The 24237-nt window shown below is 39.0% G+C and overlaps 1 protein-coding gene across 2 annotated transcripts; it reads left to right on the top strand.

Annotated features, from left to right (window-relative positions):
* Positions 1–8992: 8992 nt before the first annotated feature.
* LOC133715984 (probable RNA-binding protein ARP1) lies at positions 8993–11627 on the top strand. 2 transcript variants are annotated; one of them, XM_062142708.1, is made up of 6 exons: positions 8993–9365; positions 9460–9607; positions 9731–9872; positions 9998–10040; positions 10254–10497; positions 11211–11627. In XM_062142708.1, exons 1-6 carry the CDS (start codon positions 9183–9185, stop codon positions 11240–11242), a joined length of 792 nt encoding a protein of 263 aa, XP_061998692.1. In that variant the 5' UTR covers positions 8993–9182; the 3' UTR covers positions 11243–11627. The 2 variants fall into 2 exon arrangements, with proteins under 2 accessions (XP_061998692.1, XP_061998693.1); XM_062142709.1 differs by having other exon boundaries at positions 8998–9365; positions 11223–11627.
* Positions 11628–24237: the final 12610 nt, after the last annotated feature.

Here is a 24237-nt window from a genome sequence, read left to right as displayed (position 1 = left end):
CATTTGGTTTATCCATCTTTCTTTGGTAGTTGAGGGTTGCTCTGTGGGTATGTGTTTTATGTTTGTTTTGGCTGCTATACCTTTATACCTTATGGTTCTTTGGGAAATGTTGTATGCTTCATACCTCACAAGCAAAGGGTACCAGCGAGGTGTGAAAAGCTCTTCTTTTCATCTTTTATTCGATTGGGTCTGAGGGAGGCTCGTAATCATGCAAACAGGGAATGGATAGAGATTGTTAATGCAGGTAGTGGTTTGGTTCAAGTCCAAGCCTAATCATGACAATTGTCATATAATGTGGTCATTTGGTGATCAGATTACTAGTTCTCTTGTTGTTTGTTGGAGTGCACATGCATGTGTAGAAGATACTTTTCTTTTTACTAAATGACCTCTTCTCTGGAGTAACAAGTTGCAGCCTGTGTCCATATTGTCCCAAGGAGCTCTCATTTAGTCAATTCGCACTCTATTTTCCTTCTTCTTTTTCTTTTTTAACTTTTTCTTTCTTTCTTTTGATCTCTCTTTGTATTTCGAAAACCACCATCTACTAAGGTGTCAAAGTAGCAGACGGAGTTGAGCTGTTAGCTGTAGTTTTGTGAATTGCATTAGTAAAAGGAGACGAAATAATGGAAGAAAAATTAGGAGTGCAGTTGATGGCATTAGTAAAAGGAGACGAGATAATGGAAGAAAAATTACGAGTGCAATTGATGAGTGATGACCAATCCTTTGTTTTTAGTCATAGGAAATATTTGAGGCCCTGATTGACGGGTTTATTAGGATAGCGCAAGAGCTTGATTACGGATATATGGGTATACACTGGACGAAGAACTTTGAGATAATCATTGCAAATGGCCTAGTGGTTGAGCGTCTTAGTTGGGAATCTCCCTACTCGCGTTAAATCAAGAAGTTATTAAAGTGGCCAGACATTGTGTTACAATGCATTGTTAAAGTAATTCACATATGAGGAATTAGTCTTTAAGTCTTGAAAGCCTTTGAAATACCCTCACATTGTCCAGAGAAAGTATTCCTTTGAGATAGGTATTCTTCATCATATGGTTGGTTTGTTGTTTGCCTAGAAGGATATCAAAGGTAAAACCTAGTGCTGGGTTGTGATCTGTGAATAAGAAAAGGGTGGAGGCAGTTCCTGTGACGTACATAAGAAGCTATTTTAACCTATTATTCAAAGTCGAATAATTGTTATCCAATTACAATATGCCCAACGAGTTGGGAGGAGGTGGTATCGGAAACACTAGGACATGCATGACATCACGTCCCTAAATACTCTTTGTTAATTGTTATGCACAGAAGCACGTGGCCATCACGTGATGATTTGGATATTTGGAAGGGGTAGGCGTCACGTTACACGTGACGGAGTAAGAGAGGTGGCCAGTGGCCACATCATAGTGATTTGGTTTCAGTCTGAAAATTGTAGGAGAGCAAATGAAAACAAGGCAAGGGAGCATGAAGCATGAAATAGTTGGAATAATCTAATGTTCTAGTGTTTCTCATCCCCACTCCTCTCCACGACGTGACCATCATTTCATGCCTGCACGAGGCTGCCAACTCGACCCTAGCTAAGCTAAACTCCCCCCCCCCCCCCCCTCTTCTTCCTCTCATGTCTTGCGAGAAAGTGTCGTATTATTTACGTAGATAGATATGGATTTGGATTTATCGGTTTGGTGAAATCCAGCGAGAACGTTCCAAGTATTTGTAGACCACATTCAATCATGGGGCTGTGCGGCAACTCTTGATTGCTTCTTGCCAGCACAAATCTTGGTAAACATGCGTTCTTTAGTTTTTTTTTTTAATGAACATTGTTGTGTGCTGGTGTCACTTCCATACTCTATAGATGTGAGTTTAGAACTTTAGATGATGCTAGTATTCTCAATGTTGAGGAAAATATTCTTTTGTTCTAGTTTTTATTTGATCTTTTGTAAACAAATTATAAATCATATACAAAAATTTCTACTACAACCTATCCAAATTGGTCGAGAAGAATAGCACTTCTAATTAGGGGAGAAATAGAAGTCTCCCAAGTTTCTCCATCTGGCTTTAAATGACCAATACACAAATGCGTTTGCTATAAAGTTTGTTTTTCTAAAGGTACGTGTAACTATAAAAGTATCAACAATCTTAAAAAAAAAAATTTCAAACAATAATTTTCACATCTAATTAACAAATTACTTAGAACTTTAAAAATTCGTTAGATAAATGTTCTTAATCATTAGGGTTATAACCTCCTTATGAACATCGAGATCAATGCATCATACAAGATCATCTCCAACTCTCCAAGTCATGAATAGAATATGATACCCATTTAGCCATCATCAAAAACAAAGAGAAAAATGAAAAAAAAAAAGGAATCCATCAAGCATATTTGGTCATGGAAGCATAGGGCATATGTCCACTCCACTTAGGACAACTCATACCCTCTGAGGAGGTCCAGCTCACACTAGTGGCACCCCTTGTTAATGCCTCTGTTTATTGATTTTCTATTGGCGAGTTCGGGACACAGACCAGAAAGGCAGAAACCCCCAGATCCCATTGTTGGTCAAGGGTCAAAGCTGATGGTACCATTTTACCAAAATACCCCTACTAGTAAACAGCTGGCCACGTTATAACCCACAGAGAAAGAGAGAAAGGGGCGTGGGGGGGTTTTGAGAGATTCAGTACATCTGGCGACTCCTCTCACGTGGCCCCAAATGCTCTGCAGAGATGAGCAGAGCTGCCCTAAAACGCCATACATATGCTCCAGTCCTCAATATTCTCATGCCTCCACGCGCTCAAACAAGTGCTCTCAATTTTTTCCATATATATGCTTCTAACAAAAGCACAATTTAATCGAGCACTTTTAAGTTTCAACCTCGGCAAAACAAATGCTCTTCATATATTCCGAATAGCCACCCCGTTATGTGATTTCTATACAATATTGTTTTAGGTGGGTCTCGAACATATTCAGTCGTGGTTTTGATATTTGGTTAACTATAAAATTTTGTTAATCCGTTCAAAACACGTCGAAAAATATGCTACAAAATATTTTATGTATATGGATACAATCTGACAAATAATACCGATAGATTGACAACATGATATATTACATTAGATAATCATTTTTATGTATTCGTAGTATATAAAATATAGAGGTTAAAGCAAATAGAGTAGCCAGTTGTGTACTTTTTGTTAATTAGTGCTTGTCAGAATACATAGACTTAGTGGAGACTCCCGATATTATTTCAGGATGTTCTCTTTATTCTTATGCTTATGCTTGTTGTAATTAGGGGTTTAAGCTCTACGTCCCTTCCTTGTATTCTGCAGTTTCATTAATCAAGACTTGAGGGCAGCCATACCGGCCCTCTTTCAAAAAAAAAAAAAATATATATATATATATATATATAGTGCACATTTAGCTTTATTGAGTTTCTATGATTTTGTTGTAAACATTTGTAGTAGTTGATCTAAGAGCCAAATACTATTGTAGTTAGTTTGTTATCCCTTTAGCTTTTGTGGGTAAAGAAATGTTGAAATTGTTTCAAAGTTAGTAATTTTCGACTATATTGTAATCACCCATCATTTTCCCCTTTCGTGTTTAACATGTAATTTGTCATGCACCCGACCCTAATTTTCCCTACTTACAGTTACTTCTTCACGTGCATATTGAGCCACCTAGAGTTTACGTAGTGGAAAGAAAAAACGAAGTAAGCTCATGTTCCGCCGCATGAAGTGTTTTGAGTGAAGGCATGTTTCCTTCCATATGGCTAATTGGCTCTCCCCCATTTACGCCTATAATTTCCAGACAAACTGTTCTTTCTTTGCCATATAATAATCCGAAACCACCCCTTGATTACACAAACGTCAACAGAGAGAGATCGACCTAGTGTTTCAATGAAAGAACGTGTGTCCAATCACCTATGGGGTTCCCGATTCATACAATATTAATTTCTTTCAAGGATTGTTTATAAGCAAAAGATCAGTGTTTTTTTTTTCCTGAGAAAAGAAAAAACCCAGAATAAGAACGTGTCAGTCGCTTGGGTTGTAATGGAAAGCTGCAGTTGCATGCATTTGACTATTAGTTAATTTGACTGCAGGCTCAGAAAGCTTCAACACATTCCAGAACAGGGTCCACTTGATCAAACTCTCAGCAGAGAGAGAGTCCTTGCTTCATCAGTCTGATGCACATCAGACGTAATCCGATATTCTGATGTTGACCGTGTTGTTGCTTATCAGACTTAATTAAGCTAGCTATGAGATCGATCGGGAGATCCAATTAGTGGGTATGTGCACTTAATCTCACTAGGAAGTCCTACTTCTGAAGGGAGTCTTTACTGAGTGATGTTGGATCTCAATATGAGAGTAATTCATTTCAACTGGTATATTATTTTCGAACACCAAATTTAGATCAACTGATAATTGAGACTATCATTTGTAAATATCAATATACATACATTCTAGTAAAGATCTCACATTGGAAATTAAAGTGACAAAATAAAATATAACTTATAGCAATGATAGACGACTTTAATGAGGCCTAAGATTTATGGCCTCAAATCTTATGTGTCATGCCATGTAAACAAATAAAAATTTTATTTTTAATTCCACATAATATATATTGCCACATCATACTATTACAACACCAACTTTACCCTTTTGTATTTGCTTTTAGATGTTAAGGGGTGAACCAATGACATTAATGAATTTAATTAGGTGACGAAAATGTCAGCTATTAATTATGTATTAATTTAAGGGATATGTCTACATATTTTTTTACCAATATTTTTTCTCATTTGATTAAACTCCTTCCTATAATATTTCTTATTTCCAAATAGCATTAATATATTGAATTAGGTGTCGAGAAATAGGCATTAACCTTTGTTTTCAAATATTGATAATTTCATCCAAAAAATAGCCATTAATAAATTGAATTTGGAAAATACGTGTGTCCAAATTAGGAGGTAATTAAGAAAATATTCTATGTTAGTAGCAGCCATTAATTATCATCTACAATCTAATAATAAGGGGAAAAAAAAACCTCAAAATGGTGGTTCTATTCATACCTCTAAACTTGCTATTTGGACCTCTCTTGATATTTTTGCACAACAAACTTCCAACTTTGCCCATATTTTTTTTCTTCCCCTTCTCCAACTTATACCTGCAACCCTCTGTGGATGTGCTACACTTCTCTAACCTCTCTCTCTCTCTCTCTCTCTCTCTCTCTCTCTCTCTCTCTCTCTCTCTCTCTCTCTCTCTCTCTCTCTCTCTCTCTCTCTCTCTCACCCATATTAGCATCATTGGTGTGAAGCAAGATGTTTATGGTTGTAGGATTTTGATAAAAATCTCTCATCAATTTCACATGCACTCAATCATATCTAATTTTAAGAAACTCAGAGTATTAACCCTTGATTGTGATTAGTAACCTCAATCAAAAGTCAAAAGAAAAATCAAAATGATAATTGCAGATGACCCAAACGGTTTGTACATATGAGGAGAGAAATAAAGCTAATCTCCAAACGGTTTTGAAAGGGCGAACCCATATGAGATTTAATTAACTAAGCAATACTTCATTAGCAGCACGATTTGTACATACGAGGAGAGAAAGAAAGCTATGAGTAACAGAAAAGTAACAACCCAAACGGTGTTGAATTGATTTTTTTTCCTTCAGTTTATATAGGGGTGAAATAGAGATTAAATTTAAAAATAAAAAAATCAAGAGAGGTCTAAATAGCAAATTTAGAGGTATGAATGGAACCACCCTAGAGAAAAATATGAGCAAAAGAATATATACAATCATATGAATATGTATTTTTCACATTATATTTTCAAAATTTGCAGGAATCCAACAAAGTTCAAATTCGTATACAAACATGTGTTATGCAAATCTATTGATCGAATGTATGTACAAATCTATTGACTGAATTATATGAAATTTTTTCTATTCTTGATTGAAGAAAAAAATTTGCTGTTTAAATGATGAAATCTAAGCATAAGTACAATGAAAAGAAATAAAAATCAAAATAATTTTTTTTAGAAGAAAACCAAAATAATTTAGAGTCATTAGATTTTGAAATGATAAAATTGTCTTTTTCTCAAGAATTACATGACATGATTTGGCAAATAGGTGATGTGTGTAGCTGACATGGCATGACACCTAGGATCGAGGCCACAAATCTTAGGCCTCATTGAAGCCACAAATCATTTTCCTATAACTTATAAGTGGGTGGCTCTTACCCAATTGTACCGAGGCCTTTTATGATTAAAACCCAACACCTATCGGGTGGTTAAGTTGGCACAATATAGGTACAATGATGGACCACGGGTCACGCTTGTCGCTGTTTAACATGGTATCAAAGCGGGTCCCTATCCAATTGTGTCTCCAATTTCATGGGCCCGAATTTGGGTTCCTTATATTGCCATTGGAAAATTCCGATTAGATTGTTACCAAATGTCCGATGTGGGTCTTGGATTGTTATATTGGCCAAGTCTACGATATGAGACTTGTGTCTCAATTTCCAATGTAGGAATAAGATTGTTAATTAATTTCACGTGCAGTTCTAGTATTAGGTTGCACGTGAGGGAGCGTGTTGGAGAGGAAATATCCCACATTAGAAAAGTGACAAAAGAAAATATAACTTATAAGTGGTTGGCTCTTACCCAATTATACTGAGGCATTTTATAATTAAAACTCAACACTTATCGAGTGGTTAAATTAATAGTGAACTACGGGTCACGCTTGTCGCTGTTTAACATATTTTTGATTGTTAATGATGGACTAGCATTCAGTTCTTATCTTACACGTTTGATCAATAGACCGACTATCTGCTAGAAATTCATATCTTTGAATCCACGGTGCTGATGAAAACAATCCTCTTCCCTTTTCAAATTTCTCATAATAAATAAATGTTGCTAAAGCTTCTAAAATTTCGAAACTGCCTTTTCATTTACCAAGTGAAACTACCCTTCATTTGCACATAATTAAGTCAACCCTACAGATAAATGACGCGGGTGCTATACGTAAGAATCTCTCTTTCGATTCACATATTCAGACGGCAGAGCAACCGAGCCTACGGAGGTAGAGGTTGCAGGCGGCGCAGACGATTAGTGGTCCAAGCGCGCATGTTATGATCCAGTGCGTGAGGGTTTATTTGGAGCGACCAGACACCAGCCTTATCGTATTTGCCGACCGTCTTTCTGGGACTGCACGTCTGTACGTTAATCTAGTTAAAAACCTTTTCCCTTTTTTTTCCTTTTTTTAAATACGTGGGACCCACCACACAAATCGTACGGCGTTTAGCTGTCTCTCCTACGCGTCAAGGAGATGGCATGGGATCACGCGCTGGTGATTAGCAACTTAGCAAAGTATATATAATTACAATTACACACAATATAATTGTAATTATTACAAATATTAGTTAAGCAACATCTAAGGAAAAAAGATAATAACCTAAACTTACCCACATTTGTCAGTTGTCAGTTGTCACCTAAATGTGCCTTATTTAAAAAGGTTTTGGATGCTACTATGCTAGAGTCAGGGTAGGGTCAAAATAGAGCCCAGATTAAGAAGGTAGTTTAGTAATAAAATCACAGACATAAATGTTAATATGGACTATTAATTTTGTAATCACCAAATTTGATTCTCTCTTTTCAAATAGTGGATTCCAAGATAAGAAATGTTTTTATGTATATTGTATATTGAGCATTTAAAATTACGAATTAACGTATTCAGATTATGAATTTATATTTTAATTTGGGGGGGGAAGATTCAGTGCACCGACGTGCACTTGCACCGATATAAATTGATGGTTAGATTATATTAAATGCACTATTAAGTTATTAATAAAAATATTAATTATAAATATCAAGGGTTGAGATCATCTTATAAGTGTTGGGGTCATTTGCACCGTCGGTGCATAGAATAATTTCCATTCATTTGAGATTCATTTTGATTTATGTGTACCATTTATATACATGTTACCTATGTTTTGAGCATTTCAAATAACATACCGAGGTAATGATTTTATCTTTTTAGGAACTTACAATTTGGTTCAAGGCTTCAAGCTTGTAATGATTCTATGCACGTGTGAGTTCAAAATGTGTTACATTTACAACTCGGTTAATAAATGTAATGTTTTAAGTAGATACAAGTTTAAAATGAATGACTTTACAACTGTATCTTTGTGTGTTTCATTTATTTACAATTTAGGTGTATTTCAAGTGTTTAATATTACATCTCAGTTCAAATGTGTAAGAGTTTTAAGTTTGTATGAGTTTACAATTCGGTTCAACAATCTAATGATTCCATGCACGTATGAGTTTAAAATGTATCAAACTTACAACTCGGTTCACATGTATAATGTTTTAAGTGGATACGAGTTCGAAACATATAAGACTGAAACTTGGTTAAAACGTACAATGATTATATGCACATGCAACTTCAAAATGTTTTGGATTTACAACTTGATTGATATGCCAAAAATTGGTATAAATTGGTGCAGTTTATATCTCATTTTTAGTTGAATTACAACTCATTCTTAGTTTGTGTCATTGCAGCCCCATAGACTCTGTCTCTTTCTAGTGGAATTATTTTCGAGGCTCACACAATTTGAAAAAGCAAATCCTTTTGCCAACATTACACTTCCAAGTTTATAGAATATAAATATACAACTCGTTTTGATTGAAACTTGTGTCATTGTAGCTCTACGACAAAGGCCTCCGCCTCCTTAATGAAATAAATCCCGCCAACATTGGTTAGGATAATTTAAAACGGATATTTCTTTTAGCGTTCACTGTCATGTTAAACAAAAAATATTTGAATTCACAACTCCATTTAAGGTCGAACGTATGCTCAATACTTTCACATAAATATATGTTCAGATGTCTGAATATACATCTCATTTCGTGCTCTAGACATATTATTTAACGCCCCAAAATCTAAAGAGAGAAATGAGTTTATGACCTATAATCAGTGTCAAAACACAGACGTTGATGACAACCTTCACACACTCACTATTCCTCATCAAGGCTGATCTGTCTGCCTCTCTGTTTTGCTACCAATATTTTATTTCCACCCCCACTCCTCCTTATATACCCTCCCTCTCTTCTCTCCCCCAAAACCTTTGTCTCTCCGCAGCTCACTTCTCCATAGAAAACCTCACTCAGAGATTTCATAGCCATTGTTTCCGTTGGTTTTGCTCCAAATGACAATGAGCAACAACGTTAACCAGTTCGGCGACACGACATTGACCAAAGTCTTCGTCGGAGGGCTGGCCTGGGAGACTCCCAAGGAGGCTCTGGGAGAGCACTTCGACAAGTACGGTGAGATCTTGGAGGCCGTCATCATCTCCGATAAGCTCACCGGCAGATCCAAGGGCTACGGCTTCGTAAGTCTCCATATCTCTTTCAAAACTTCATGAAGTTTGCATGATCCGACGGCTGTGGTGATTCTTGTATTAAGTTGTTCGTGTATATATATAGGTGACGTTCAAGGAGGCTGAAGCGGCTAAGAAGGCTTGCGAGGACGCCACGCCGGTCATCAACGGCCGCCGTGCCAACTGCAACCTGGCCTCTCTCGGGGCTCGCCGCCCTAGGTCGGCTTCCACCACCACTCCTCCTCCTCAACGAGGTATTGAACATACCACATTGTAAACTTGCTCGCTCATTTTCCATGTGGGATTTTGGACTCTTTGCAAAACTACAAATTTTTCATGTCCTATTTGATTAATCTGTATGATTATGTTTTGTGAAGTATCAAATGGTGGAGGACCAAGGTCTATGTCACCGGCGCCGGCACCTGCAAATCACGTGCAATGGTACTACCCGGCAGGGACTCCAGCAGCAGCTTCTGTACCATTTCATCACCAGCATCATCAGGCTGTTCCATTCTATGGGTACGTATATTGTACCCGATTTTTCAATTTTCACCATATTGTTAGTTTTTGTGTTATTTTGGATCTATGTGGTAACTATTGGACTGCACCTAATGTTATATATATTTTCCTTTTCATCTCTCCAGATACTCCCCAACCTACATTGCAACTGATATGGGCTACAATCACGTAAGTTTTTACATCTCATCCAAGTCAGATCTATTCGTTTAAAAAAGCGTTACATTGTTATACAGTTGTCAATCTCGATTAATGCTCGAACAAATAACATGTTAGATATCCAACCAAAAAACATTTAATTCGATTAACTACAAGAATGCTTATTTTAGGGTCATTTGATCTGATTTTTCAGTTCCTTGATTTGGGTTGGTGATGATTTTACAGAAGCTGGGATACAGTACTGGTGGGAGTTACATGAATGGGCATTACTCTCCTCAAGTGTACCATAGCCACCAGCCTATGGTTGGTCCAAACACATTGATGCCAATGTACCCTCTTTACCATTATCACCATCAATCACATACAATGGGGTTACCTGCCCAATTCTTCCCCCCAACCACCGCAGGTCACGTCGCAACGGTCCCGGCAATCATGTCAAAACCGGCCTCAATTGCTCCCAATAACACAGGTAGATAGATACGCCGATCATCCACTATGGTTTTATTTATGCTGTTCCTAGTTGCTCACATGCCATAACATGCTCAACCTAGTCAATGCCCAAAATTGAAAACTAATATAATAGAAATTAATCATTCTGCCACGTGAGGTTGGGATTGAGCTGCCTCAATTGCCAACTCAATTTTGCCAGAACCCACATGGATTCAACAATGAAGATTGGATTTTGTTCAGTTAAGAAATTATTAAATACTTTGCATAGTTTTATTTTTAAATAATTTAATTTCCGAACAAAATATAATGTTATGTTCGCTTAAGTCTGTCATTCTGTGCTCTGATTAGTTTAATTTTACTGAAAATGCTTAAGATGTGTTGAAGTACTCTAACACTAATTACGTTTAAGGCATATTGATTGAATTCAACTGACATGCCACAGACTATTACTGCATTCCCTATTTTGGGGATTACGATTAATCCCCCTTATTGTTTAGGATATGTAAAAGTATGTAAAGGTGTATCGATTGAATTCAACTGAAACGGCACATACTATAACCGCATTCCCTAATTTGCATTGTTTTACCAAGATTGTATTTTGCATTGTTCATTTCCCTAATTTGCATCTTTTTCTTTTATCATCCAATTTTAGTATATATGGTAGAATATGCCTAATTTCCTAGTAGGAAACAATTTATGATTTTAATCGTGATATGTGAAAAACTGATACAGTATGCAAAACAGTGTGCTTGGCTGTGGAATAGCAGGGAACAGTTGGCCGAGATCAGGAGAGGTGCTTTAAAAGAAAAAAGGAGCTGGCTGAAGTCCAAGAGATGGAGGCATGCACCACTACAGAGTACTCTATTTTAATTAGTAAATGGCAATAACAAAGGGAACGTGGTGGCTGCACAGAGCAACATTATTATCTCTGATCTGTTCGGGCTCTGCTTTCCAATTATTATTATTATTTTTAATTTAATTCATATCATTCTTATCTTTAGGGTGTTTGTAAGATTCTTTCATTCTCTTCTATCTCTCTCCCTCTAACATCCATCTCAGACTGAGCTGTGAACCATTGAAAGGAAAAGAAAATTGTAACAGAAGAAGTCCTTGCTTAGCTAGCTTAATTGTATCCATGTTTCAGTATCACCCATGCCTTGTGGGTTGCTTTTCATGCATGCATGGCTTCTTTATGGAACTTTTTGCTGCACAAAGCAGCTCTCTCTCTCTCAAACACACACAGACAGCATTATAAGATTCTGTGTTAACTGGAAATTTCATTATGTTTTCTAAGGTTTGTTTACACTGGTGAGGAACCAAGCTTAATACTTGACCAAATAACGAACTTATTGAGTTTCAAGTATTTGTTAACTTTTTGTATTGGGCAACATAAAGCTCATATGACTCGACATATGGAGGTTAGTTAGTAATTGAGACACTCTCGACAAACTGTAACAAATCCAAAAACATAGTAATACACTTCTCCCCTCTCTGCTTGGGTCCCTGTATATGTTTAAGGTTTTTCTGAGGATCAAACGAGAGAGTTGTGATAACATATGGTATCACATTTGTGTGTTTTCTTGCTGCTAAGTGCTAACATTGTTATCATATATGATAAAAAATGATCGAAATGGATCAACATATTGTAATATATTTCCTTCTATTTTCATTAAGATTAAGATCAGTACTGAATTAAGAAGAGTAGTCTACTCCTGTACATGCAGAACATTAGGAAGGGTAAAAGATCAATTAGCTACGCCCATAACGAGAGGGGTTCAATCCAAGCTTGCCTACCGTTACTTGAAAGTAATTTCCGAAACTTATCAGTACTCTTAGTCCAAGTACCTTCAGTATCACAAATACAACAATATTCATTGGCCATCCAACTCCAAATTATCATATTTGCAAACTCACCACTCTCTCCCACTGCTGGAATTGCAAATGCTCCTAACCACGAGCAAAACAACACTCGTTTCCCCAAGTTTCTAAGTCGAATCCAAACATTCTGAGACCAATCAAACCGGAGAATATATATGGGTCCCGCGATCCCGAAATTACGATGAACCACCGATAAGAGATCACCATCAGACTCGACCAGCTTCAAGCAAGGTAAGCCAGAGTTGATGTTTAAAAGGGGGGAATAACAATCATCCATCGCAGTCCAATCTTGAAGAGCAACGTTGAATTTACCTACCCATAATGATGCACCTCCATCAAAAGCACAGTAAAAAGTTCCTTCCATATAGGTCACATCATTATTGTGCTACTTTCGATCAATTGTACGACTGCTCCATTCTCTATCTCTAAGCTTACATGTGTTTACTATGTAGCTTCCAGTTATGACAAAGATCACACAATTAGGAGAAGTCGGAGCTGCCCCGAACGTCGGAATTACTATGGCTTCATCCTTGGGCAAATATAACTGAGGTACTTCTTCGATAATCTTGTTACAAAAAGGATTGTAAAAAAGGTACGTAAAACTCCTTGAACCATTGGAGTTTTCGATCTACTTCAGTTGAGAGGAGCGGTTAACAATGTTTCGAAGTACAGACTCTACCGTTGAGAAAGGATTCTCTAACTGGTTCTTGAGACGTGATTTTGTCGAGAGGGCAAGTTTGGTTTAACCAGAAATCGGAAAATTGGCCCGAGGTCGTTCTATACTTCCAGCATATTAGCCATGGCATATTCGAACGAGGTTGAACTCCTCCATCAAGAATAGCTTGCCGCCAAGTCTTGCATACGGAGGCAAAGCGCTTGAGATCAACAATTTGGAGACGTTGAGCAATTAGGGTTATGATATCGAATGGAATATCGGACCATGAATATTGACTACTCGCCGTGATGGTCTTTTTTGTTCTTTGATTAGAACTTGCCATAGTCGTTTGCTGCAGTGATGAGAGGTTGTTACGTGCGCGCCTAGTTTAATTGTTCCTGTATCTCCATAGATGAACCCAAAACTTTCACTCATTCCATGTTTTTGTAGGATTTGGAATTGAATGCTGGTCTGATTTTTTCATATGATCGAAAAGAGCAAATCCTACAAGGAGCTAGAATCCAATTGCATCACAGATTTGTAATAATGCGATCCGAAGAGGATTTCTTCCGTTATTAGTTATTACCGATCAGATTAGGGACCTCATACCAAACAATGATGTTGTGTTCAAGTAAATCCAGAGTATGTGTTTGGCCCAAACTCTAGATTACTTGACCTAGTTGTAATAAGGTTTAGAATTAGAGATATTCTCAGAGATATTCATAGATATCCGATTAATTGTACGATTATATTTCCTTGTACAACTCTGATTCTATGTCTTGTAATCCTCTATATAAAGAGGCCCCTATTATCAATCAATGAAAGCACGACTCAATTCTCTCCCAATTTCAGTTTTCCTTAAACACGTTATCAGCATGAAGCCCTAACTCTAAAACCTAATAGCCAAAACCGTAAATCCGAATACAAAACCTTGAAAACCTTTCGGCCCCCGCCGCACACCTTGAAGACCTCCACCCCAAGAGTCCAGAACCGGCGGCAGAACAACCAGAACCGGCCACCGGAATCTCCAAACCATCTGTAGCAAATATTCCACCGGTTCACCAACTTCCGGACCTCCAATTGCTACCAAATTTTACTAGCAGTAGCATCTCAATCCCAAAAAAAAAAAAAAAAAAAAGGCAGCCCAGAAGAAGTCAACGGCCCAAAGAGAAGAAAGAAGAGGCGGCCCAAGCCCGTGACGCAGCCCAGAAGCAGGCCCACTGCAGCAGCCCAGAATCAGGCCCACGGCACGTCAGCAGATTCTGCCACGTCAGCACCTCCGACGACTTTTTCCGGCCAGATTTCCGGCGACTTTTCCTGCCACTTTTTCCGGCGACCTATTTTGAGGTAATTTTTACTAAAAGTTCCCGTTTTTGAAGTTTTTATTGTTTTCTCTTCTATTTCTCGGGGACTTGCAAACTCCCTTCTTCTACCTCCCTTTTTTCATCATAAGGGAGACCTAATTAAGCCGAACTGTGGGGGTTCGTGCTCACTCCAAGCTTGGAGCTTGTTGAGATCTCCAAACTTAGAGTTTGTAGAGAATTTATGATCGACCACTTACGTCATTGTTTCGATCTAATCCAATATCTCTTGGAATTGGGTTTCTTGGAAGCGATTACGCTTAGAAATTCATAATTTATTGGGAGCGACTACGCTCAGAAATTTTATATGTTTTCGTGGTAGCTTTTCCCTCTTAGAAACTAACCTTTTTTTCTTGTTCTATTTCAGGATGAGTAACCTGAACAAATTGGACTTTGCTCCATTCAGAACAACTGGCTCTGGATATCACAGGTGGGTTCGTGCGTGATGTCCGCCAGCATCTCAAGGCCGATGTAATTCTGGATACGATTCTCGAGCCTAGCCAGGACGTGCTAACTGTTGAGCAAGCTCAAGCTTTGGAAGAAAATAGAGCAGCCTTAGAGGCAAATAAGGCGAAAGCCATCATCCTAATGACTCATCATATGGATGATTCGCTCCAGTACGAGTATATGAATGAAGAAGACCCCAGAAGGCTGTGGGTCTTACTTGAAGAAAGATTTGGCAACGTCCGTGACTCCCTGCTTCCTAACCTAGAAGTGAGATGGCATAGCCTCCGCTTCTGTGATTTCAAGTCAGTTCTTGAATACAACTCGGAAGCACTTCACATTAAATCCTTAATAGAATTCTGTGGTAAAGAGATCACAGATGCGATGTTGATTGAAAAGACTCTCTCTACCTTCCCCGTCTTTGCATTGATGGTTGTTAAGAACTATCGAATCGATGTTACTGCAGGACGGATCACAAGGTTTCATGAGCTTATTGGAGCTATGAATGTCGCTGAAAAACATGACAACATCCTTGTGAAGAACTATAATTCGAGATCCGTGGAAACAGATCATATTCCGGAATCCAATTATAGTCGCGCCCCTAAGAGAGGGCGCCAAGAGCGAAACCCTAATCTTAGGGATACTTCTGGATGTTCTGGTCCATATAATCGCTCTACTTGGGAAGGTAACCACCAAAATAGGCGAACACGGAACCGAAGAGGTAAACGTGGAAAGAGAGAGGGAGGCAACGCCTCTGGCCATGTTGGTGGCGCCACCAACACTAAGAGCCATCTAAATGACGCTTTTAAAGCGCCTCAATCAATGGAGTCTGAGCAAAGAAATGTATGTTCTCGATGTGGAGTATCCGGTCATTGGGCACACATTTGTAGAGCTCGTGAAGAAATTGTCATCGCCTACAAAGCATATTGTGAAGCAAGAGAAGCTCACTATGTGGAACAAGAAGATCAAGAAGATGATCTAGAGTGAAGGGTTGAAGACTACAAATCTGGTTGGGATCAATAGATAGCCAATTCTGTTTAAGTATTTATTTTTCCAAGAGATGTAATAGGCAATTGCCTTATACTTTGTACTAAATGCCATTTGTTCAGTTTTTCTTCACAGAGGCTTATCGAAAATGAGTATGATGTCTAGGAAGGTTTTGAGATAAGTGATACTTAAGCGAGCTTTGCTCCACCGACATCTCCCTACTCACCTGGTCATATTTATTTTGGAGTTACCGAAAGAAGTCAAACGACTACCTTTGTTTTGCATTAGCTAGCATTTGGATTAGATTCTCCTAATGGTTAAGAGACAATGATGTACTCTGTTGGCTTATGAATAAAATTTCGAGTTCTTTTCATTATGACTCTATTTTGATTATGAGCATATTACTTTGTGACTACGATGGCTGGGCCATCAGTGTTAATTCAAGGACATGGAATAGCCCAAGTTCCCCTTACCAAATGGCACATTGATTACTGTCACAGAAACTATCTAGAGAACGCATGCGAAAACGCATGTAGAGAACGAAAATGAGTTCCTTTACAATGCCTCTAATGATTGCGAACAAAGGCGCATCTAGAAGTTTATGTGTCTTTCTAGTGGACTCTATGTCACTATTTGAGCTATTAAATCCAATAAAGTCATGAGAGAAGATCTCTTGGATTTAGACACATATTGGCTTTGTCACGACAGGATAGGTCATCGTAGTCATGATATGATGATCCGTCTACTAATGACTTCACATGGACATCCATTCTCTCGAGCGCAATGAAACATGAATCAAAAGTTGATTCCTAGACTAAGTGTGACCGCCATTGCTGCCTCTGGCGTTGCCGCGGTCCACCACCAGCCTAGGGCTGGCACAGTCCCTATCCGTAACTCCATGGATGGCGTCCATCAAGGTGATGGCGCCCTAGGCAATGCTACAATCACCAACTTTGCTTCAATTAGCGTTTCAGACGCTCAGGCCCAACCAAAATCCTCATTGGTTACTTCTAAAGCCTCTCGCTCGTTTTACAAAACCTGTTTCTTAGGGAAATTAGGACTGAGACCGTCCTATGCAAAGGATCTGAAAATACTCATTCTGTTCTTACATAGAATCCATGGGGATTCTGTGGACTGATTCAACCAACTTGCAGACGTTTAAATATCTTATGATGATTGGTTGACACGCAAACACGCTGGTCACGTGTTGTGCCATTGTCCACTTGTAATGCTGCTTATGCTACACTCCTAGCAAATATCATATGACAACGGGTTCACTCCCTGGATCATCCTATTCCGTCAATTGGACTTGACGATGCTAGAGAGTTTACATCGAAGACTTTCGATGGTTATTGCAATGGGACTGATGTTGGATATCATATTCTCATGAACACACCCAAATGGTCTCGCGGAAACGACTACGATGGTAGTCAGGACATTGGTAATGCGCACCAATCTCCTTATATCCGCTTGGGGTGATGCAATATCGTATGCAGTGATGCTAATTTGTCCACGACCCACCGCCACTCAATCTACCTCTGTGTTATAGCTAGTGACTGGGTACAAGTATCGTACTTACGCAACTCTGAGTGAGCCATTTATGTGCGAATTGCGTCGCCATAACGCACTATGACAGGTCTTTACAGACGAATGGGCAATTACGTTGGATTTGAGACTCCGACAATCGTCCGCCACTTAATGCCCTTGCAATGCGATCTCATTACCACTAGATTTGCGGGTTGTCACTTTGATGAGACAGTCTTCCCGTCGTTAGGGGGAGATAAGAACACGAATGTTCAACAGGAACGATAGGAATTGTCGTGGTCTGTCCCTACTATGTCTCATCTCGATCCCTATTAAAGTGACGAGATCACACATATCTACTGCAAATATGCCTACAAGGAAGGACGTCTCTACGAGAGAACATAGCGCCACCCTACACGGAGGTAGGCATGGCGCCAACGCTAAAGAGAGTGGCACTCTAGCGTTATAGGCCATGGCCCCAGCTAGGATGCGTGGGAGGCCCGTGGGTTCGAAGGATACTTTGGCACATTCTAATCCTTTGATCATCGACACTCAAAATCCGTCTTATGAGAATCTTTGGATTAAGGTTACCGTTGGGGGACGCCTCAACTTCAGAACCTATTCATGAGAATATAGAGCTCTATGAAAATTACACTAGTGTACATGAGACGTGGGATAGAAACTCCATCATAATTGATGATGTAGTTGCGCATTTCGTTGTGCATGAGTTTGTTGAGTCCGATGATATTGAACCACGCTCCGTTGATGAATGAATGCCAACGTAGAGAAATTTGGCATAAATGGAAAGATGCGATCCAGGTTAAGTTGAATTTTCTAACGAAGAGGAAGGTTTTTGAGCCAGTGATGCCAACACCTCCTGACATAAAATCTATTGACTAATGGGTCTTCGTTAGAAAGCGTGGTGAGAAAATGATATGGCAATCTCGCCTTATGGCGCAAGACTTCTCACAAAACGCCCTAGAATCGACTACGATGAGACATATTCTCTCTCGTAATGGATGTCATTGCATTCCACTACCCTGTCAGTTTGGTAGTTTCCGAATAACTGAACATGCAGCTTACAAATGTGGTTACTACGTATCTCTATAGGGATCTAGATACGGAATATACATGAAAGTTCATGGTGAACTTCATTTACCCAGGTCAAGTAGCTCTAGACCACAGAGCGCGTTTATAATAAGATTGAAACGCTCACTAAAGTGACTACTTAATTGGGAAGGGATATGCCCACGTGTTTTCATAACAAGTTTCGGATTCTATCGCGGCTCATGTTGAACATGATCTTCATTGGAAGCCCTTAAAAAGTTAAGGGAAACCGCTGAACACTTGGAATCCGAGTTTGAGATGAAGGATTTTGGGAGAACACGATTATGTCTCGGTTTGGAACTTGAGCATCGTGTTGATAGATGCTTAGGCATTTTGACTAGGTCAAGCCTTCAAGCACCCCCATGATCGTCCATAGTTTTGGTCATGAAAATGATCCTCTTCGTCCGAAGGATGATGACGAAGATGTGCTAGAGGCAAAAGTGCCCTACTTAAGTACAATAGGCGCATTATTGTACTTAGCTCAATGCACAAGACCAGACATCTCATTTGCAGTGAACTTGTTAGCTAAGGTATAGCTCTGCGCCAACGCGACGCCATTGGATTGGTGTAAAAGATATCTTTCTGTACTTGAGATGTACGATTGATATGGGCTTGTTCTATCCCTACAGAGAGATGATGGATTCGGACCCATCACACACTAGGAACGCCGCCAACATTGGCCTGCGTCCACTATCCCCGTCCCAAAAGGACATGTGTTTTGGAAAGTTTTGCTGATATTGGGTATCTCTCTGACCCACACAAAGGTCATTCCCAAATTGGTTAAGTGTTCACCATGGGTAAAGACTGTGATATCTTGGATGTCTACAGAATAGACCCTAGTCGCTATATCTTCGAACAATGCAGAGATCATTGGTCTTCACGAAGTGGTTCGTGAATGTATATGAATTGGATCCATAGTTACGCATGTTCGAACAATTGTGGTTTGAAGTCTACCACAGATGAGCCAACGAGCGTATAAGATAATGCTGCTTGTTTTGAACAAATGAAGTAAGGCTACATCAAAAGCGACAACATCAAGCATAATCAGCAACAACAGACTCTCCTCAAGATCAAAGTGAACTGGGTTCAATCTGAGGACGGTGTGGCAGGCTTACTCACTAAGTCATTGCCTAAATTCTACTTTCGAGAAACGTGTTGGTACATCGTTTGCGGAAGTTATCTGAACTCCTATGACCGTAGTCATCAGGGGGAGATGCAGACATCAGGGGGAGATGTCTACACATATGGTCTCGAAACGTGAAGGGTGTGTTGTGCTCTTTTCCCCATTCAACAGAGGTTATTTTTGTCCCACAGGGTTTTTGTTACTCGGCAAGGTTTTTAATGAGGCAACGAGAGGAGCACCACGTTTGGGCGACACAAGGGGGAGTGTTCAAGTAAATCCAGAATATGTGTTTGGCCCAAACTCTAGGTTACTTGACCTAGTTGTAATAGGGTTTAGAATTAGAGATATTCTCGGAGATATTCATAGATATCCGATTAATTGTACGATTATCTTTCCTTGTACAACTCTGATTCTATGTCTTGTAATCCTCTATATAAAGAGGCTCCTATTATCAATGAAAGCACGACTCAATTCTCTCCCAATTTCAGTTTTCCTTAAACATGTTGAGATTTTTGATTGTCTCACTCCGACTAGAATTTCATGGCAATTGTATGGATCCTTAAAGCACGCCTCATATTCAAAATAATAATAATAATAATAATAATAATAATAACAACAACAATAATAATAACAAGAACACACAATAATTCACATGCAACAATGTTCTTATGCAGCTATTATGACGTTATGGCTAATGCACAGTTCCACACTTGTATAATATATTTTTTTAATTTTTTTTTTTGGCAATATACTTGTAGAATATCATTATATTTTCTTTCTAACCTTCTAAGGTTATCATCATCTACTTTTCCAAGCATCGCAACAATACCCACGACATCCCTACTCTACTGAAACAGAAATGATAGTTAATCACATAGCAAAGTGTTTGAAACCTTACATTACAATGAAGTAATACTGTCAAGTCACAAAACAGATAAACACATCATATATTACTGTGAATGCAAGAGCCATTTCAAGTTACCTCATCTTGCATTTTATCCAGATAACACAAGACTTAGTCAAGGGTCAATAAATTACAAATTGATCTCTTAGTAACTTATTCTGCTTAGTCATTATTACTCTCAATGCTTGAGGTCATTAATTTGTTTGTCCAAATGACTTCTTACACAAAGTTTTTTTGAAGACGACTTCTTACACAAAGTTTATCCACAGAAAAAGCTGAAAAACTAACAACCAGAAATGGGGGCAAATGTCAAAGTGACTCATCATGTACCGAACAATCAAATAACCACATATCACAAATTTCTGCGATCACATACTGATCATCAAGAACAGTAGCCAGCAAATTTTCCGGAGAAAAATGAAAGCACATGCATCAATCCCAGCTAGAAATTAGAAATTAAAGTAGTGAAATTTATACCTCTGAGTGAGAGGTGAGTTGACTCGGATCTGGTTGACGAGACTAAGCTAGAATTTGAGTAGAATAAACAGAGTGAATGAAGGTAGAAGAAGATTTGAGATTATAGAAGAGAAAGTTATGGTGTTGGTTTCAACTGTGACAGAATTGGGGAGTGGCTCTGTGTTTATAAATTAGGACCTCCCCGCCTTAGGTGCTGAGAAAATGTGTTGTTTCCGAGTTTTTCTGTTTGGGTTGTTTATTTAATTAATACTTTGGCGACGTGCGTAAACGTACCCTGATAATCAATGCATTGATATAGTCTCTCTCTTCAATTAGTTTATTCTAGAGAGAATTTTAAGAACAGTACATGAACTTAAGGCCACTCCGAATTTTGGTGCCCAACGTTTATATAACCCAAAATAAGTACATGAACTTTTAATCCCGACCCAGTTTTCATACATGCCGTCACTAACACCGTTAACACCTATGCCTTATTAATATGCCACGTGGCATAGATGTTAACGGTGTTAGTGACGACATGTATGAAAACTGGGTCGGGATTAAAAGTTCATGTACTTATTTTGGGTTATATAAAAGTTGGGCACCAAAATTCGGAGTGACCTTAAGTTCATGTACTGTTCTTAAAAATTTCCCTTTATTCTATGTATCCAAATAGTAATTTACAACAGAAAGTTCACATCTTAGCTCAAAGGGTATTAAAAAGATTATATTTGCATCTTTGTGTACAATTTATGTATTTGTGGTTCAAGCCATGTAATGTAATCGAAGGAAAAAAAAGAAAAGAAAAAACATTGTTTACGGCAGCTCTAAGATTCATCAAGTGGTTGATCATGACCTATAAATCACAGATGAGCTGTAAGACACATTTTTTGGAGACTAAACTGTGTTCTATTTTAGCCGACTCGTTTGAACTTTGAAGTATAAGTACCGATCATGTGGACTCTCTTTTCACGAGCTTACAGTATATGCTACATAATATTGATAGTAGAACTAGGTCACTTCACACCTAATTTGGACTCCATTAATTGAACCTGCAATAATATTGTTCATCTGGGACTGAATTGAGCTCATCTGGGCCAACCCTTTCACTCTTGAATTTGATTGGAAGAAAATGATTTTGAAAAATACCGAGTTCACATGATTATTTTATGTAGGCACTAAAGATCGAGGTTGTGTGGCTCTAGTTATGTTGGCCAAAGTTTTATTAAGGACTAAATTCAGTTTGCCCCCTCCAACATTGGAGCAAATATCAGTTTAGTTCATGATGTTTTTTTTAATCATGATGGTCCTTGCACTTCCATTTTCCATCACGCGGGTCCAAAAATCAATTTCGACTCAAAAGATGACGTCAGAAGCTGAGTTCACCTCGACACGAGGGCCCACTTTCAGACTTTGACCCTCAGTTTGGGCATAATGTCCAAACTACCCTTTATTACCCATTTTCTTATTCTTTGAGGACTTCAACCCTTTCTCTCTCTCTCTTTCTGGATTCAAATGGAAGACGCGTCGATGATTCAACCACCTACCACCTCCTCCAACCGCCCCACCGCTGCGATCATCAACTTCACAGATTTGGCGAACCGATCTAAGCCGGACCGCTCATCATGATCTTTGCCATCTTTCTACTGCTCATCCATGGCGCCAATTCCTTCTCCCTCCCCGAAGTCGCTCCCGAGGACCTCATCAAGGTCAGCTCTAAATCACTTCAAAATCTATACATAAACTCGTCTCAGTCCACAATCCTCCCCAAAATCCCAAACCACTCCACACAACCAAGAACCAACCATGACTTCACAGAGAAGCGCAAGACGGACGAGAACAGTGACGTTTCGACGGCACTGCCTTCCTAATTCACAATCCTATCCCCCGACGACTTTCACAAACTCCTCCAACCCATGTCCCACGACCACCTAGTCGACGTCCTCGAAAACGCCGTCGTTGGCCACACAGACGTCCTCGAATCCCTCCGCCACTTCACCAACCGTGACCTCACCCTTCGCAAGCTTTTCGTCCGCAGCCTCGGCACTGACACCACCACTAATTTGCTCCACTTCGTCTTCTCTGCCTTCGGCGACCTCGACGAGGCCATCGTCATATTCAACAAGGCCACTGGAAAATCCAAGGGCCACAGACTCGTCACCTTCAAGCACTCTGACGAAGCCCTTATCGACTACTCCGCCGCCATGCCTCTCCAGGCGGTCAAGCTCCTCTCCCTCTAACTCTCCGGCCCCGATTACAAGGTCTGTCGTCGTTCTCGTCTCCGCAATGCTCATTTTCCTAGATCTAGGGTTTTGAATTGTCGCATTTGATTGGAATTGGTGACAGTTTGAATTGAAATTGTGTGTGCAGGAATCGGCGATCTCGAATCTAAAGGAATTCAAGGCATCTGGAAATGGAGGTGAAATTGGGGAAACTCAGGATGGAAATGGTGAAGATAGAAGTGGAGGTTGTGCGAATTTTTTTTTTTCTTTCGAAAATTTTTTTTATTGTTAAAATGTCCATTTTACCCTTCTTGTGGGCCATGCTGTCGGTGCCAACTCAGCTTTTGACGTCATCTTTCGAGTTGAATTTGATTTTTAGACCCGCGTGATGGAAAATGGAAGTGTAAGGACCATCATGATTAAAAAAAAAATCCTGAACCAAACTTATGTTTGCCCCAAATTTGGAGGGGGCAAACTGAATTTAGTCATTTTATTAACTTCTAGGTCCTTGAACAAAACCTTTTCCTCTTTAGCTTCATCGCTCTGTCTGTTTATCCATTGCAAAGCAAAAGTGTTCATTTTGAGCGTTCTTCTTTTTGTCTTTTTCTATTTACATATATTTCAATTTGATATTTCACTGTTTGCTAAAATAAATGTGACTATTTTTTATACTAAATTTTGTGACTCTTGTCAGTTTTTCGATATAGTTATATTACCGCGTCAATGTAAACAAACGCTTTAATAATGAGTAATATTGGGTTTTTTTTTTTGAAATAAAATAAAGGGTTGAAAGACTGAAGCAATTGAAAACGGTGTCGTGTGAGTATGAGTTTTAAGAGTCGGTGGCCAGCGTCTTATGCACACGTGTCCCCCTCATGCCAAACGCAGGGGCTACACTCAGAACAAAGCTGTTAAAGGCGGGAAAGCAAGAGTTGAAGAGGCCGAAGAGAATTTGGGGAAATTTTGAGAGGGAGAGAGAGAGAGAGAGAGAGAGAGAGAGTTTGATCGAGATCTCTAAGTTCTTAGCAAAGCTTGAGAAGAACTGGAAATGGCAAAGAAGGAACTCGTCCAGGTAATCTCACTTTTTCTTGATTGTTT

The sequence above is a fragment of the Rosa rugosa genome, chromosome 6, assembly GCF_958449725.1.
Source record: "Rosa rugosa chromosome 6, drRosRugo1.1, whole genome shotgun sequence".
Taxonomy (NCBI): Eukaryota; Viridiplantae; Streptophyta; class Magnoliopsida; order Rosales; family Rosaceae; genus Rosa; species Rosa rugosa.
This window is presented reverse-complemented; position numbering and strand designations above follow the sequence as displayed.

Bases quoted from the DNA above. Each gene is read 5' to 3' on its own strand.
- LOC133715984 (XM_062142708.1), top strand. From the start codon at position 9,183: ATGACAATGAGCAACAACGTTAACCAGTTCGGCGACACGACATTGACC. The intron at 9,873-9,997 runs GTACGTATATTG...TCATCTCTCCAG, and splicing joins CAGGCTGTTCCATTCTATGG to ATACTCCCCAACCTACATTG. The intron at 10,498-11,210 runs GTAGATAGATAC...AAACTGATACAG, and splicing joins AATTGCTCCCAATAACACAG to TATGCAAAACAGTGTGCTTG.